The sequence below is a fragment of the Penicillium chrysogenum genome (genome assembly GCF_028827035.1).
Source record: "Penicillium chrysogenum strain IBT 35668 chromosome Unknown utg000001l_segment0_segment0, whole genome shotgun sequence".
Classification (NCBI taxonomy): domain Eukaryota; kingdom Fungi; phylum Ascomycota; class Eurotiomycetes; order Eurotiales; family Aspergillaceae; genus Penicillium; species Penicillium chrysogenum.
The window spans coordinates 6715309-6728251 of record NW_026622749.1 but is presented as its reverse complement, the minus strand read 5'-3'; the positions used below and the strand labels follow the sequence as shown (position 1 = coordinate 6728251).

General features: G+C 48.1%; 6 protein-coding genes across 6 annotated transcripts; 4 read left to right on the top strand and 2 right to left on the bottom strand.

The window, feature by feature from the left end:
- Positions 1–688: 688 nt before the first annotated feature.
- Positions 689–1861, top strand: N7489_002669 (uncharacterized protein; the record flags this gene model as incomplete). The annotated part of the gene is made up of 1 exon (XM_056708424.1): positions 689–1861. One exon carries the CDS (start codon positions 689–691, stop codon positions 1859–1861), a length of 1173 nt encoding a protein of 390 aa, XP_056572726.1.
- A 522-nt stretch (positions 1862–2383) lies between these two features.
- N7489_002668 (con-10 family general stress protein) lies at positions 2384–2676 on the bottom strand (the record flags this gene model as incomplete). The annotated part of the gene is made up of 2 exons (XM_056708423.1): positions 2384–2500; positions 2551–2676. The coding sequence occupies 2 exons, from the start codon at positions 2674–2676 to the stop codon at positions 2384–2386; spliced, it is 243 nt and encodes an 80-aa protein (XP_056572725.1).
- Positions 2677–3512: 836 nt separating this feature from the next.
- Positions 3513–3897, bottom strand: N7489_002667 (uncharacterized protein; the record flags this gene model as incomplete). Its single annotated transcript, XM_056708422.1, has 2 exons — positions 3513–3634; positions 3696–3897. The coding sequence occupies 2 exons, from the start codon at positions 3895–3897 to the stop codon at positions 3513–3515; spliced, it is 324 nt and encodes a 107-aa protein (XP_056572724.1).
- Positions 3898–4979: 1082 nt separating this feature from the next.
- On the top strand, positions 4980–7620 carry N7489_002666 (trehalose-6-phosphate synthase; the record flags this gene model as incomplete). The annotated part of the gene is made up of 3 exons (XM_056708421.1): positions 4980–5002; positions 5057–7533; positions 7583–7620. 3 exons carry the CDS (start codon positions 4980–4982, stop codon positions 7618–7620), a joined length of 2538 nt encoding a protein of 845 aa, XP_056572723.1.
- Positions 7621–8615: 995 nt separating this feature from the next.
- N7489_002665 (GABA permease GabA) lies at positions 8616–10952 on the top strand (the record flags this gene model as incomplete). Its single annotated transcript, XM_056708420.1, has 15 exons — positions 8616–8701; positions 8763–8796; positions 8858–8927; positions 8991–9232; positions 9287–9401; positions 9452–9530; positions 9593–9627; positions 9680–9708; positions 9758–9815; positions 9869–10070; positions 10124–10201; positions 10262–10390; positions 10440–10587; positions 10645–10723; positions 10783–10952. 15 exons carry the CDS (start codon positions 8616–8618, stop codon positions 10950–10952), a joined length of 1554 nt encoding a protein of 517 aa, XP_056572722.1.
- Positions 10953–11396: 444 nt separating this feature from the next.
- On the top strand, positions 11397–12859 carry N7489_002664 (questin oxidase family protein; the record flags this gene model as incomplete). The annotated part of the gene is made up of 4 exons (XM_056708419.1): positions 11397–11603; positions 11690–11835; positions 11898–12025; positions 12090–12859. The coding sequence occupies 4 exons, from the start codon at positions 11397–11399 to the stop codon at positions 12857–12859; spliced, it is 1251 nt and encodes a 416-aa protein (XP_056572721.1).
- Positions 12860–12943: the final 84 nt, after the last annotated feature.

The following is a 12943-nucleotide window of genomic DNA, read 5'->3' as shown; positions in this document are numbered from 1 at the left end:
TACTACCTCTACGCCAGGCTGCAGTCGCGCTTTTCAACTACGTTTCCTCAACTGATTCGCGGTCCTTATCATTCTAGATTGTCTATACCTATTCGTAAAGCGGCGCAATAGCAAGATTGTATAGATGATCTTACTTAAAGCCCTCCTATCCTCTTTGTCTGTGACTGCGGATCAAGTTACAGCATTCTATAAGCCTATGTTGGTCCACACTCATTCAAGCAGCCTAGATATGCTCTATTCGTATATTGATAGCGTATATGAAAGGCGTAACCTTATTGAACAACCTCTAGTTTGCTATCTACGATGATCTAATCGATAGCGTCGCGCGTAACCAACATAGCATGTTATAAGGGCACATGCCAAACGTTTGCTCTAGGTCGCAGTCGCACTTTTCCACTGCGTTTCCTCGACGATTGTCGCTCCTTATCATTCTTTCCGTTTCTTTTCACATCTTCTGCCCTTGTCAATCGCTTTGCATCCACCTTCCATCCATTTCCCATCCATCTCACATCCTTTCGCAACACGAAGGTATGTGTTACTGAGGTGATATGCGTATTGTTTACCGTCTCATCCGCTGACCAAACACTGATAGGGTATTCTCATTCATTGAACGCGTTTCTACAAACAGCGGGTTGACACCTTCAAATTCACATTCGTCATTCGTGTGATCGCGCGCTGTCCAGCCACAATGAGTATCCACCTTGTCTCGGAGCATATATCCTGGGGACAGGCTTTTGCCAACACCCGGGAGCCCTCCAAGGTGCTAGACATCCTCGCAAATAACCCGCGTTCCCTGAATACCGGCATCGTTGACATCGAAGTCAGACCCGTCCCCGTGGCTATAAAGCCCAAGGGAAAGCCAGTGAAGGACTTGGGGGTTATGAGTTGCCTTCCCAACGAGGTCGTTGACATGATTGTCAACAAATTGGACATCATGAGTGCTAACAAGTTCTCGCACGTCAATCGCCTCGCCAATCACTTTGTGCAGCGAAGCCCAATGTCGTTTCTGCGGCAGTGGGCCCCCGGCATGGCGAAGATACTCAAGCATACCCAGATCCATTTATACTGGAATATCCTTCAGCTCAAAGAGGCAATCCTCCGTGAGAACTGCGTGGTTTGCGGCGAATCCTCTGTTCAGCTCTACCTCCCCACCATGGAGCGTATCTGCCACCCATGCGTGCACGACAACCACGCGTACTGGTGTCTCCCCGTTGAATTGGCAGCTATCATCTTTGGTCTCGACATATCCGATCTCATTGACCCCCAAGCTTTGTTTCTCCCACAGCTGTGCAAGATTGACTTTGACTACACGGACCTTGGAGCCTGGGTTGTGCCTATCAGGTTGGCGCTGACCAAAGCCCTGGAGAAGCATGGCAACCGTGAGAGCATCAAGCATGCCTCGGAGGGCAGATCGCCACTTGCTGTCGTCGAAACGTTCGCGAACCCCGATGACGAGGAATTCGAGGTTGTAAACCAGCACGACATTTATCGTGCCGCCAAGCTCTACTCGCCGACCCCTGTCCGAATGCGTTTGCTCGTGTCGCTGGGAAACTACCACCGAACTGCTCATCACCACGAAGTCTCCTGCCGGGTCCCCGTCGTCAACCGGGACAATACGCGCCAAACCCATTACTCCTGCCGTGGGTGCACTGCCATGCTCGCATACAACAAGAGTGAACGAATCTCCGATGCCAATATGCGGCTGATGGGACTTGACCCCGCCCTCGACAAGTATGAACGCTCGTTTGAGATCTTCCGTCGGGCCTTTCGTGTGTGGACCGAGGCGGATTTGATTGAGCATATTCGGACCGAATGCATTGCGGGTTGGATCTTGCTGTACTTTGAGGGTCAGAAACTGTAGGCCTCAGTGGCTCTATCGCCCTGGCTGCAAGAAGTGATGACAGCCAGTGGTGGACGGGGGAGCTGGAGAATGTATCAGGGGTGACTCTTGAGGGCGTTTGTTTTCAACGGAGCGTTGGAGGGCTCGAGGATATCAATTTGTATGGATGGTCAAGATCTGGGTTGGGTTTAGCAAATAATGTGTGTACTTTGGGCTCCCTACATAGGACAATAAAAGTACATGGCCGATGGCAAGTTTGCTCAAGTGATTTTCTGCGTTCTATGTGAATGGACCCTCTGATTCTCGTCTCTGTTTGACCACGTCTCACTTTGTGAGAGTGAACTGATCTAAAAGGATCGATGGCTTCCATACAAAACGATGGGCCAGAAGACCCCAGTAAACGCATCCATGGATAAAACGAATGTATTACTATATATCTTCATCTGTCCTCCCTTATCGTTTCCCATCCAAGAGTGCTAGCAACTCGCCATTCCCGACAACGACTATCACCGAATAATAGGATAATAAGACAATGAAATCACCCTACTCATCAGGCTGCCCAGATGATTGACCTCCTTTCCGGCCTGCCTCTCTAGCCCTCGGGTCTCCAGGCTCGAAGCTTCCTCCTGAAGCTTGACCGCCTTTCGAGGCGATGTCATGCTGTATAGAGTCAGTCTGGTATCGTACATACAATAGGTGCTTCTACGAACCTGCTTGTTTGGATCCATAGAAGCAAATCCGCTCTGGTGGCTAGACTGCCCGCCCTTGCGAGCGATATTCTCCACCTCTTCGTGAGGTCGGTTGGCGAAATTACCAGGGTTGGGGTTGTCGGACATAGTGAAGGTATGTCAAGGTAGTGTTTTTGTTAGGTAGTGTTGTGCGATTGCTTGGATAATTGCAAGATTAACTTGAAGGTACAAGAGGTCATCCGAGGGGTAAATTAACCGCTTATTTATGTGTGTCGCCAAGCTTGAGCTATTCAGGATCTGAAGTCACCTTTGACGTCAGGCTACTTCGATTGGATATTTCCATCGCCACATACCAAACCCATCAATTTCAGATGACTTCAGAGGCACAGATGAAGCAGGGCAGAGTGATTGTGTGCTTGATGAGGCAATGGAAATGCCAAGTTTTCTTGTCTCTTGCCTAGCTCGAGACCGGATCAAAACTTGTGTTGTACGAATGACACGTCACTATGAGTTACATACAGTTTGATCTGTATGTTTTCATAGGCTGACCATAGGCTGACCGATGGAAGAAAGGAGACCAAAAAGCATGGAACAATCGATGCATGGATTGTGCGACTGACCGGTTTTCTATATGCTTCCTATGGCTCGCCTTGCTGGGTTGACCCGCGCAAGTTGAAGTACGGGTACAAAGGTAGGACCAACGATATTTTGTATCGCTGCATTAAGTTTGATGATGGTTGTGTATAAGCGATGGATCGACTTCGTACGTCAATAACGCGTATAGACCATTGTCTATCAAGGCACTATGCACTGCAGGGGCCGAAGTACAGAAGAAGCAGAAGAGATATGTAAAGAAAGTTGTATTAAGAGAATAAAGAGCGAGCTTCAGACTAGCACACTATGGGGGGCACCCGACTATCAACCTAAGCCTAAGACCACAACAGTAGTTCGGTTATCCCGTACAAAGTAGTGGAAAAAGCAAATCACGGTAGATCTTCTTCATCTGGACCCTCGTTGTACTTGTTCGAGGTTCTAGGCTTTGCATGACGGAGACGGTCACCCCTCAAGATGTTGGACTTATCAATCGCCTCTTGTTCGTCCTCCTCTAAACGATGTTAGTGGCCTTCTGATTACTATATAGTTGGTTTAACAGAACACCAACTTACCAAGCTGCTGATCAGTATTGGAATAAGGAGGTTGCATTGGATCGTCAAATTGCTGTTCGTCTCTCTGAACGGGGACTTGTCCTTTCAAGTTTGGGTTGGTCTCTTTGGCATAGGAGTCATCTCTGAAGGTTCCGGCCACGGGCGAAGGATCATTCTGCCTCTCGTAGTTATCTTCTGCGACTCTCTCGGTACGGTTCGACATCTTGTGGTTGAAGTAGACTCTGGGGAAATTTTCAAAAGTTCAAAGTTCAATCAATGACCCCAATAATGAGGAAGAGACGTCCAGAATATATAACGATTTGGACGGAAAACCTGTTGTCAAACCAGTCATTGCATGATCAAGGGTTGGTCGTGCTACTTGTTTCCAACTATTATGACCCATGGAATATGTAAGTTCAAAGCCTGTTGGCAATTGTATGTCGCTTGCTTCAGAACGGAGGGTGATGACAGGTGAAGTCATGGGTCACAAGCTTGGCTGCATCAACTATTGCGATCAAATTGTGAGATCATAGGCCGTAAGCAGCGGCTTCTCAACGAGAACGCTTCATTATCGGTATGAGAACTCATGTTTATCGCCGATGACCGACGACTCCTATATTGCATGGGGATAGTTTCTAGGTGTCAACGGCTCGAGATAGTCCAATGTCGAATTTTGGTGTCTCGAAGCTTAAGACCACGAAAACTAGTATTTTAGCAAAATATTATAAACGGCCAATGCTAATTCTATTAAATAACTAGACATCCCTTAGCGAACTGTATACACGAAAGCATGTAGTCAACCTTGACATGGCGTAACCGTGTATTGCGGTGCATGAGGACTACTAGAGGATTTTCAAGTTGGGGAAGTTGGATGAACAAGAAAGATCTGCTCTCGCTCTATAGAAATAATTCTGTGCCAATTAGATCATACGGACATCTTAATTCCTAAAGGTGATATTTGGAGTGTCGATTTAGTCCCTCGGGCTACAACTTTCATAAACTCCTGATGATTCGTGGTTTGCACAACCGATGACCAAGTGTACAACATATTCACCAATCTAAACAATCTAAAGCAGTAGAGAGCCGTTGAAAACGATGGGCTTCAAAACAGGTAAGAGATAGATATTAAACTAGGAAGTACTTGTATTGTCTCAGTTTGATAATGATGTAATTCCGGATGACGTCGGACCCCAGAGTTATAAGATCCCAAGATCGCGTTGATTCGATGGTTATATACTAATTGTACAGATTCTGAATATTTGCGACCTTCGTACATATGTTGGATTCTCACTTGAGGTATTCGATATGACGATTTTCGTCGCGTCTCTGTATGTGGTCATGGGGTTCCCTCGCATACGTATCTGATACAAATCGCCTTCTAGTTCTCTCCCTTACACTGTGACCCGCCAAAATTCATGCAGCTCTGAAGTTCCATCACCAAATCCCCTCCTGCCTCAGAGCCTGAACTCACCACCGGGTGGAGGCAATGGTGAATTCAACAATGAGACACTGCATGGAATTGACTTGACCCCGGATGCCACCCCGGATGCCACCCCAAACCACAAGAACATATTTACTTCCGATTCACCCCTTCCACCAAAGAAGGGTACGGGTTATCCGTTTCCCTCAAAACCGCACTTAAATGGCGGGTCACCTACAAATGGCGCGACTCAGTGGAGTATTATTCCTGCAACAAAAGTCAACGATGGCTTAACAAGCGCTATACGTTCCGCTGAGGATATCGGTTACCTCAAGGACACAATGTGGGTTGGCACGCTCGGAACACAAACGGATACAATGGAGGACTATGATCGGATGGCCATTAAGCAAAAACTCAAGGACGAGTATGGGTCCTTGCCCGTGTTTGTATGCGACCGTGACTTCGATGGACACTGTACGCACTGCAAGACCATCCTCTGGCCGATATTCCATTACCAGGTTCCCGATAGCCCCAAAAGTAAAGCCTACGAGGACTGCTCCTGGGCCTACTATGTGAGGGTCAACCAGGCTTTTGCGGAACATATTGCGGAACATTGCAAGACAGGCGATTCGGTTTGGGTACAGGATTATCACTTGATGTTGGTCCCAGCCATGCTCCGAAAGATGGTTCCCGACCTCCAGATTGGTTTTTTCCTTCATACCGCTTTTCCGTCCTCCGAAGTTTTCAGGTGCTTGGCCACGGGTAAGGAGCTACTTAAGGGTCTACTCGGTGCCGACTTGCTCGGCTTCCAGATCGACGAGTACTCCGGTCATTTCCTACGATCTTGTAGCAGAGTCCTTTCCGTGGAAGCTACCGATGAAGGGATTCAGTTAAACGACCGCTTTGTCAACGTGGGTACATTCCCAATCGGCATTGATCCTACCTTATGGGACCGGCGAAGACAGCTAGCCGATATTAGGCTCTTGATCGACACTATCTTGGCTCGGTACCGTGGTAAGCGGATCATTATCTCCCACGACAAGATGGACTATGTCGGAGGGATCCGCCAGAAGCTGTTAAGCTATGAACATTTCCTTAACACACACCGGGAATGGGCGAACGATATTGTTTTGATACAATTAGTTACCAGCACTACACGGCAGCCCGACCTGGAAGCGAGTATATCCGACATTGCTCTACGCATAAATTCCGCCTATACAACCCTTGAACATCAGCCCTTAATATTTCTCAGGCAGGACCTCTTGTCGGCACAGTACGTCGCACTTATCACGGTAGCAGACGTGCTGATAGTCACCAGCCTTCGAGAGGGAATGAATCTGACCAGCCACGAGTTCGTTTACTGCCAAGACGGGCTCTATAGTAACAAGGCGTACGGATCAATGATTCTCAGCGAGTTCACGGGTAGTGCATCCATATTTGGTGATAATGCGCTCCTAGTCAACCCTTGGGACTTCCATCAGTGCGCAAATGCAATACATACGGCATTAGTTCGGAACCGGGAAGAGCGAAAGAAAGCTTGGGAGCAGCTGCACAGATCACTATTGGATAATTCAGCAGCAAATTGGGTCAAGTCCTTTAAAGAAAGGCTGTCTCATGTCTGCAGCGAGCAGTTATCGCACCGAAGGTGCACTCTACCGTGTCTTTCCGTCGACCGTTTGAAAGATCAATACCGACAGGCGCGCCGTCGCATGATATTTATCCAATACGAAGGCACATTAGCACCCTGGAGACCCCCAAGTGGTGTCATGTTTCTTGTCACGCCCCAACGTGCAGTAACAACCTTGACCGACCTGACAGACGATCCACTCAACGTCGTGTACGTGGTAAGCTCGCGAACGCTGGAGGAACAGGAGCGCCACTTCCGCCATATTGCTGGTGTGGGATTGATTGCCGAGAATGGGTGCTTTTTGCGTGAACCGCACGCCACTGAATGGCAGAAGTTGGTGAGCGAAGGGCAGACGGATACGTGGAGAGAAGGGGTATCCTGTATCCTTGCATACTTCCAGGAACGAATGGAAGGTAGCTGGGTCGAAATGCGCCACTTTTCGATCGTCTTCCACTTCGGTTCGGTGGCTGACAGAGCAATGGCCAAGCGTCTCGCAGCTGAGTGCGCAGACCAGATTAACGATGCCTGTGCCAACCAGGGCATTCACGCTGTTATCTATGAGTCTGCTGTGATAGCTGAGCCTATTAATACAAACAAGCGTCCCGCGGCGGAAGTGGCGTGGCGCTACGCGGGAAGCTCCAACAACTCGAAGCCTGACTTCTTGTTGATCATTGGTGGTGACCGTGAGGATGAGGATTTGTTTAGGTGGGCCAATGAGATGGAGAGCACCGGTGAAGTTGATTACTCCATGACAGCGACAATAGGCTCACAAGGCTCTGAGGCGAAGACGATGTTGACGCATGGAGTGACAGGTGAGTCTAGTCATTCTATGAGAGGTGATGTTGACTAACCTTAAACCAGGCATTCTTGATTGCTTGCAGCGACTGGCCTCCCACTAGGGGTAGACGTTCGGCATTATTGCGAGGACAAATCACGAAACAGCGGCGGGGAGTCACTCGCAGGAAACATTATTAGTTACGGCCAGATATTGTTATGCGCGAGTTGGAATTACATTTGACCGGTGTCTTGGGAGCGGGAAGGCCTGTCTGTCATGTTTGAGGCGTGCTCTATTTGGGTTAGTGGTGTTTCTGCGTGGCCAGGTTCTGCTCAGTCCTACTTAGTGGCCAAAAAAAGGCAAGGCCTAAGCACAAAAACACAATGGGAACAAATCAAGTATGTACAACACATTACATAGGAGTATTTGTCTCCAGAGATAGGACAGGAGATAGCAACCTTGGAAGGTTTGCGGCCCACCGCTCCACATTGACTCGCTTTCCTGAACATCTCGGCCCAATTCACTGAAACAGGGACAAATGCCGTACAAGCCTACGACTACAAAAGCAGTAAAGCCAAGGGTTTTGGCCAAGACCTTGGACTAATATATCTTCATCTATCTTGCATATCACCCTATATTTTCGTATTTATCCGCCTCCGAAGATCGTCCACTTCCCCCAGTTACATTGCTTCCCGCTAGTCGGCCTGTGGGTCTACAGTTGACCAATGATACGTCGAATAAGGCATAAGCACTGGGGCTGCCGCCGCAAGCCATGGATCGTCGGTTCGCGACTATCAAGGGCCTTGGTGGCCCGATAATCTTGCAGCGTTTTAACTGGCTGAAGTTGCCGCTCTCGGTCCGCCGGACCAGTCACAGACACGGCTGGTTATCGTATCCCTCAGTCCCGAGGTTTTATACCCCAAATCCGTTACATAACGCTACTCCGTACTCGCTTCCCCCGCGGGGAGACAACGGTAGCGGAGAAGTAGATTGGGAATATGAATTGATATTCGAGAATCTGTCGTCATGTTGTCTCATCCGGGTTCTGCTTAAGATCCCTGTTTTTCCTTGTCTGATTTTTTTCTTTCCATCACTTGTTGCCTGTGGTACATACTCGCCATGGACAAAGAAGAATACAATAGCGATGATGCTCAGCTGGCCCAGATGGGCCATAAGTCTGAGTTGAAGCGAAACTTCTCGCTGATGTATGTGCTACAATTGAAACACATTCCTGGATTGTGCTAACCTCTCTGTTCGTTCTTGAAGCTCAATGCTGGGTCTTGCTTTTGCCATTCTAAATGTACGTGATGCGACCGAAAGCTTACCAGATTCCATAAGAATCAACAATTGACACTGGACAGTCATGGACCGCTTTATCGGCAAGTCTGGGGCTCAGTTTGCCCTCGGGAGGCAGCGTTAGTATCGTCTGGGGTATGTATCGGCTTGGTTCTCTGTCTAATCCTCCCGATCTAGAGCTGACATGAGTCCCGACAGGTCTTATTACTGCAGGAATCTGTAATCTGTGCATGGCAACTTCTCTAGCCGAGTTTCTTTCTGCATACCCCACCGCCGGAGGCCAGTATCATTGGGTCGCTGTGACTTCATGGAGTAAATGGATGCCAATTCTTTCCTGGATTACGGGCTGGATCAACTGCTCTGGCTGGGTTGCGCTGGTCGCGACAGCTGGTCTTTTGGGCAGTGAGCTCATCCAGGGTGTGATCTCTCTCATGAACCCGGTACGTCACTCCTCGGCTCCAAGATTCATATATCTGACTGACGTTCTGATCCAGAGCTATAACCCCCAGCGCTGGCACCAATTCCTAATTTACTTCGCCTACAACATTGTTGCCTTCCTCATTAACGCCTTTATGAACAATATCATGCCTTATGTCACCAAGGGCGCTTGTGAGATACCCTATATCGAGCTGTCCGAGGTCTTCTACTAATTCCTACAGTCATCTGGTCTCTGACAGGATTTGCCGTCATTTGCATCACCGTACTTTCATGTGCCTCGCCAAATTATAACTCCGGAGAGTACGTCTTATGTGGTCGACAATTCCATGGTTTAGTTTCAACTAAAGACTGACAACCGACAGATTTGTCTTCACCGATTTTATCAACAAAACAGGATGTAAGTCTCCCCTGACTATTCTCATTTATCTTTCTTGGACTGACTCTTGTAGGGCCTGATGGAGTTGCGTGGTTGCTCGGGGTATGTCGTCTAATGCAAAAATTCATGGGCATATCTGACAAATTCATAGCTTCTGCAAGGCGGTCTTGGTGTTACAGGCTTTGATGGCGTCGCCCACATGATTGAAGGTAACTTCCAAAGTGTTGCGCTTAATCATGGGCCTGAGGCTAACGGAGTACAGAAATTCCCAATCCCTCGGTTGAGGGACCCAAGATCATGATTGCCTGTGTCGGTATCGGCACTGTCACTGGCACGATCTTCCTTGTAGTACTGCTTTTCGTGGCTGGCGATATCAACAAAATTATTGATTCTGCAGCAACCCCGCTCCTTGCGATCTTGAAGAATGCCACTTCAAGCAATGCAGGCGCGATCTGTCTCTTGATGTAGGCCTTACTGCTCTCCCGTGGCTTCCTTGTTCTACTGACACCATTCAAAGCTTCCCCCTAGTCTGCGCTCTGTTCGCTGCAACCGCAATCATGACGACGAGTAGTCGCATGGTGTATGCCTTCGCACGGTACGTTATTATGGACATTCAATATTTCAAAAGTAGTTATTATACTGATAGTAGTTATAGTGATGGTGGTCTCCCTGCGTCTCCGTTCTTCTCTCGAGTTCACCCCACGCTAAATGTCCCCTTGAACTCGCTTTATCTCAATCTGGCTCTCGTGACTATCTTCGGTTGTATCTTCTTGGGCTCATCCAGGTAAGCTTATGAATAACACTTTATTCTGGATACTGCTAACATCTCCAAGTGCTTTCAGTGCTATTGTCTCAGCGTCAGTGGTGCTGCTTGGTATCTCATATGGAATGCCAATTGCAGTAAACTGCTGTCGAGGAAGAAGAATGTTACCGGAGCGCTCATTCGTCCTGCCAGAAATTCTCGGCTGGACCCTCAACATCGTATGATATCTTCCTCTGCAGTTCCACTGAAGTTATTACTGACGCAAAACTTCGCAGGTTTCGTTGATGTACATCGCCCTGACTACTGTCCTCTTTTTGTTCCCCCCTGAGCTACCTGCCACTGGTAGCAACATGAGTGAGTTGACTTTCTATTTTCCGTGATACGAAAACACAAAGCTGATCGGATGTGAACAGATTACTGTGTTGCGGCGTTCGGTATTGTATTCGTCATTTCCGTCATCCAGTGGTTTGTAGATGGACGCAAGAATTTCGTCGGGCCCCGTATCCAAGTGGAAGTCTTCAATGGAGAAGTTGGTGCTCAGCCAGAGCAGCCGATTCCAGTGGTTGAACAGCACAAGGATTAGACTTATAAATGGGAGGATGTATTACACACAATGTACCTCGATAGTGCAAGACTAGAATTCTATGTGGAATCTCTCACAACTCAGGCAGCTCTCTCTCGCCATCTGATAACTAGAAACTACGTAGTACGCCGCAAAATGGTACTAAGCTGTTATATTTGGGATTTTGGCAACTGTTAGTACATGCTTCTCGCTTAAACTGACAATATCCATCTAATACAGTCTTTATTTTCCGTCAAAATGGTCGTTTCCATATTTGCATATGTCTGTCACAAGCTAAGTAGTTCGATGTTGTGCGCTCCCAACCGAATTAATTAGCCTATCATGTGACCAGATTGATAACCCCAAATTTCATACGTCATCCATCGATATCAACTTCTACTTCACGTGACAATTTCCCAACAATTCATCCAAACGCCTACTACACACAGCTCACTCATCAACACAATGTTTAATGTTCGGTGGCCATCATTGCCATCGCTTGGCTTGTTCTCATCCTCGCCCGCGCGGGCGATTGATTTGCCCCCAGTCCGAGTCCATGAGACCGACACCGCTCAAGACAAGCCGGCCCGGGCATTCAAGCACCTATTGAAGTTGAACCATGTTGAGAACTCACTGTTCGACTGTCGGAACTTCCCTAACCAATTAATACATGTGAGTGGATTGGATTGCTTCAGTGATGCGAACTTCCTATGTATGCATGTTTTTGTCATTAGTCCATGTCATTGACCTGCTCGCAGCTCTTGAGCTCCTCCTTTCTGCAAGGGGCAGACGCCGATACTTTAGGCCGGATATACGAGAAGGAAGTGTCTGACCTAGTTAAATGGAAGGAATCACCGGCAGAAATAACCATTCTTGACTGGCGAGGCCACCTGGGATGTCGAAAGTGAGTTGCTGGCCTTGTCTGAACTTTTCTTCCACTTGGGGCTACTTGCTAATACGAAGCAGATTTGATCGAGCGTTTGTGGATTTCTTTGAAGATGAAATGGTCCGCCTCAGCTATGACTGGAAGGAAGTTGTGGCCGAGTACCTGTTTACTGACAAGGAGCCCATGTTTGATTCTATAATGGCTTCTCGTATGTTTTTCATGCTTCCCAAGAAAGGCCGGTCTCACTTTGCACGCGCTAACCATCTGCCTAGTCGGATTGCCGCTGATCCACCTTGCGTACGCCTTTGAAATGGACAGCCGTGAAATCGGAATGGAAGCACTCGCCCTTGCAGCAACGTGCCACAATGACATATATAAGTCTCTGGGGGGGCCTAAGCACTCGGAAAATAAGGAGTCATATGAATCAAAGTCACTCTTTGCAATTCTCGACCTGGTCCGGAAAGATGAAGACCTAGATGGCCTCTTCCCCACTCCCGGCAGCGACAACCTCGATACCCTTTTCGTCAGCCGCAACGCCGCGCTTCTCAACCACTGGAAGGCATGGAAGATCGAGAATCCAATTGAACAGTTCCGCGAGAGCCAAGAGCTTGCAGCTGCCTTGCTGGTTGGAACAGCTGCAGATGATTCGCCCGGGCATTACGATTGGTTCTTCGCTTTGAACCTCGCAACCAGCCACGCAGTCCGTGTCGTGCTACCTTTCATACCTCCTCAGTTCCAAATTTCTCTTCTTCGACAATGGTGGTTAATCTGTGTTGGCATCTACGTCGCGCAACTGCGCCCCGAGATCAGGATGGACCAAATCCGGGATTATGATCTGAATGGGAAGGACTGGGAATGGGTTGCTGAGAATGCTGTCAATGGTGAATTCTCATCCAATGTACAATTTGTCAGGACCACTCGAGCACTGAAGGAACTGGCTTCGACTTGGGGCGATTCTGATAGCTTTTTCTTGAAGGCTGCTGTGCGATTTGTGACCGAGTTCAAGCATTGGCGGGGTAACTTTGTCGGATATGAGCTGTAGGTTTTGCTCATATGTTTTCCACTCCACTCAGCTCAAATTTATATACGATTTAATGAATATGAAGGGAATATATTGACTGACGGC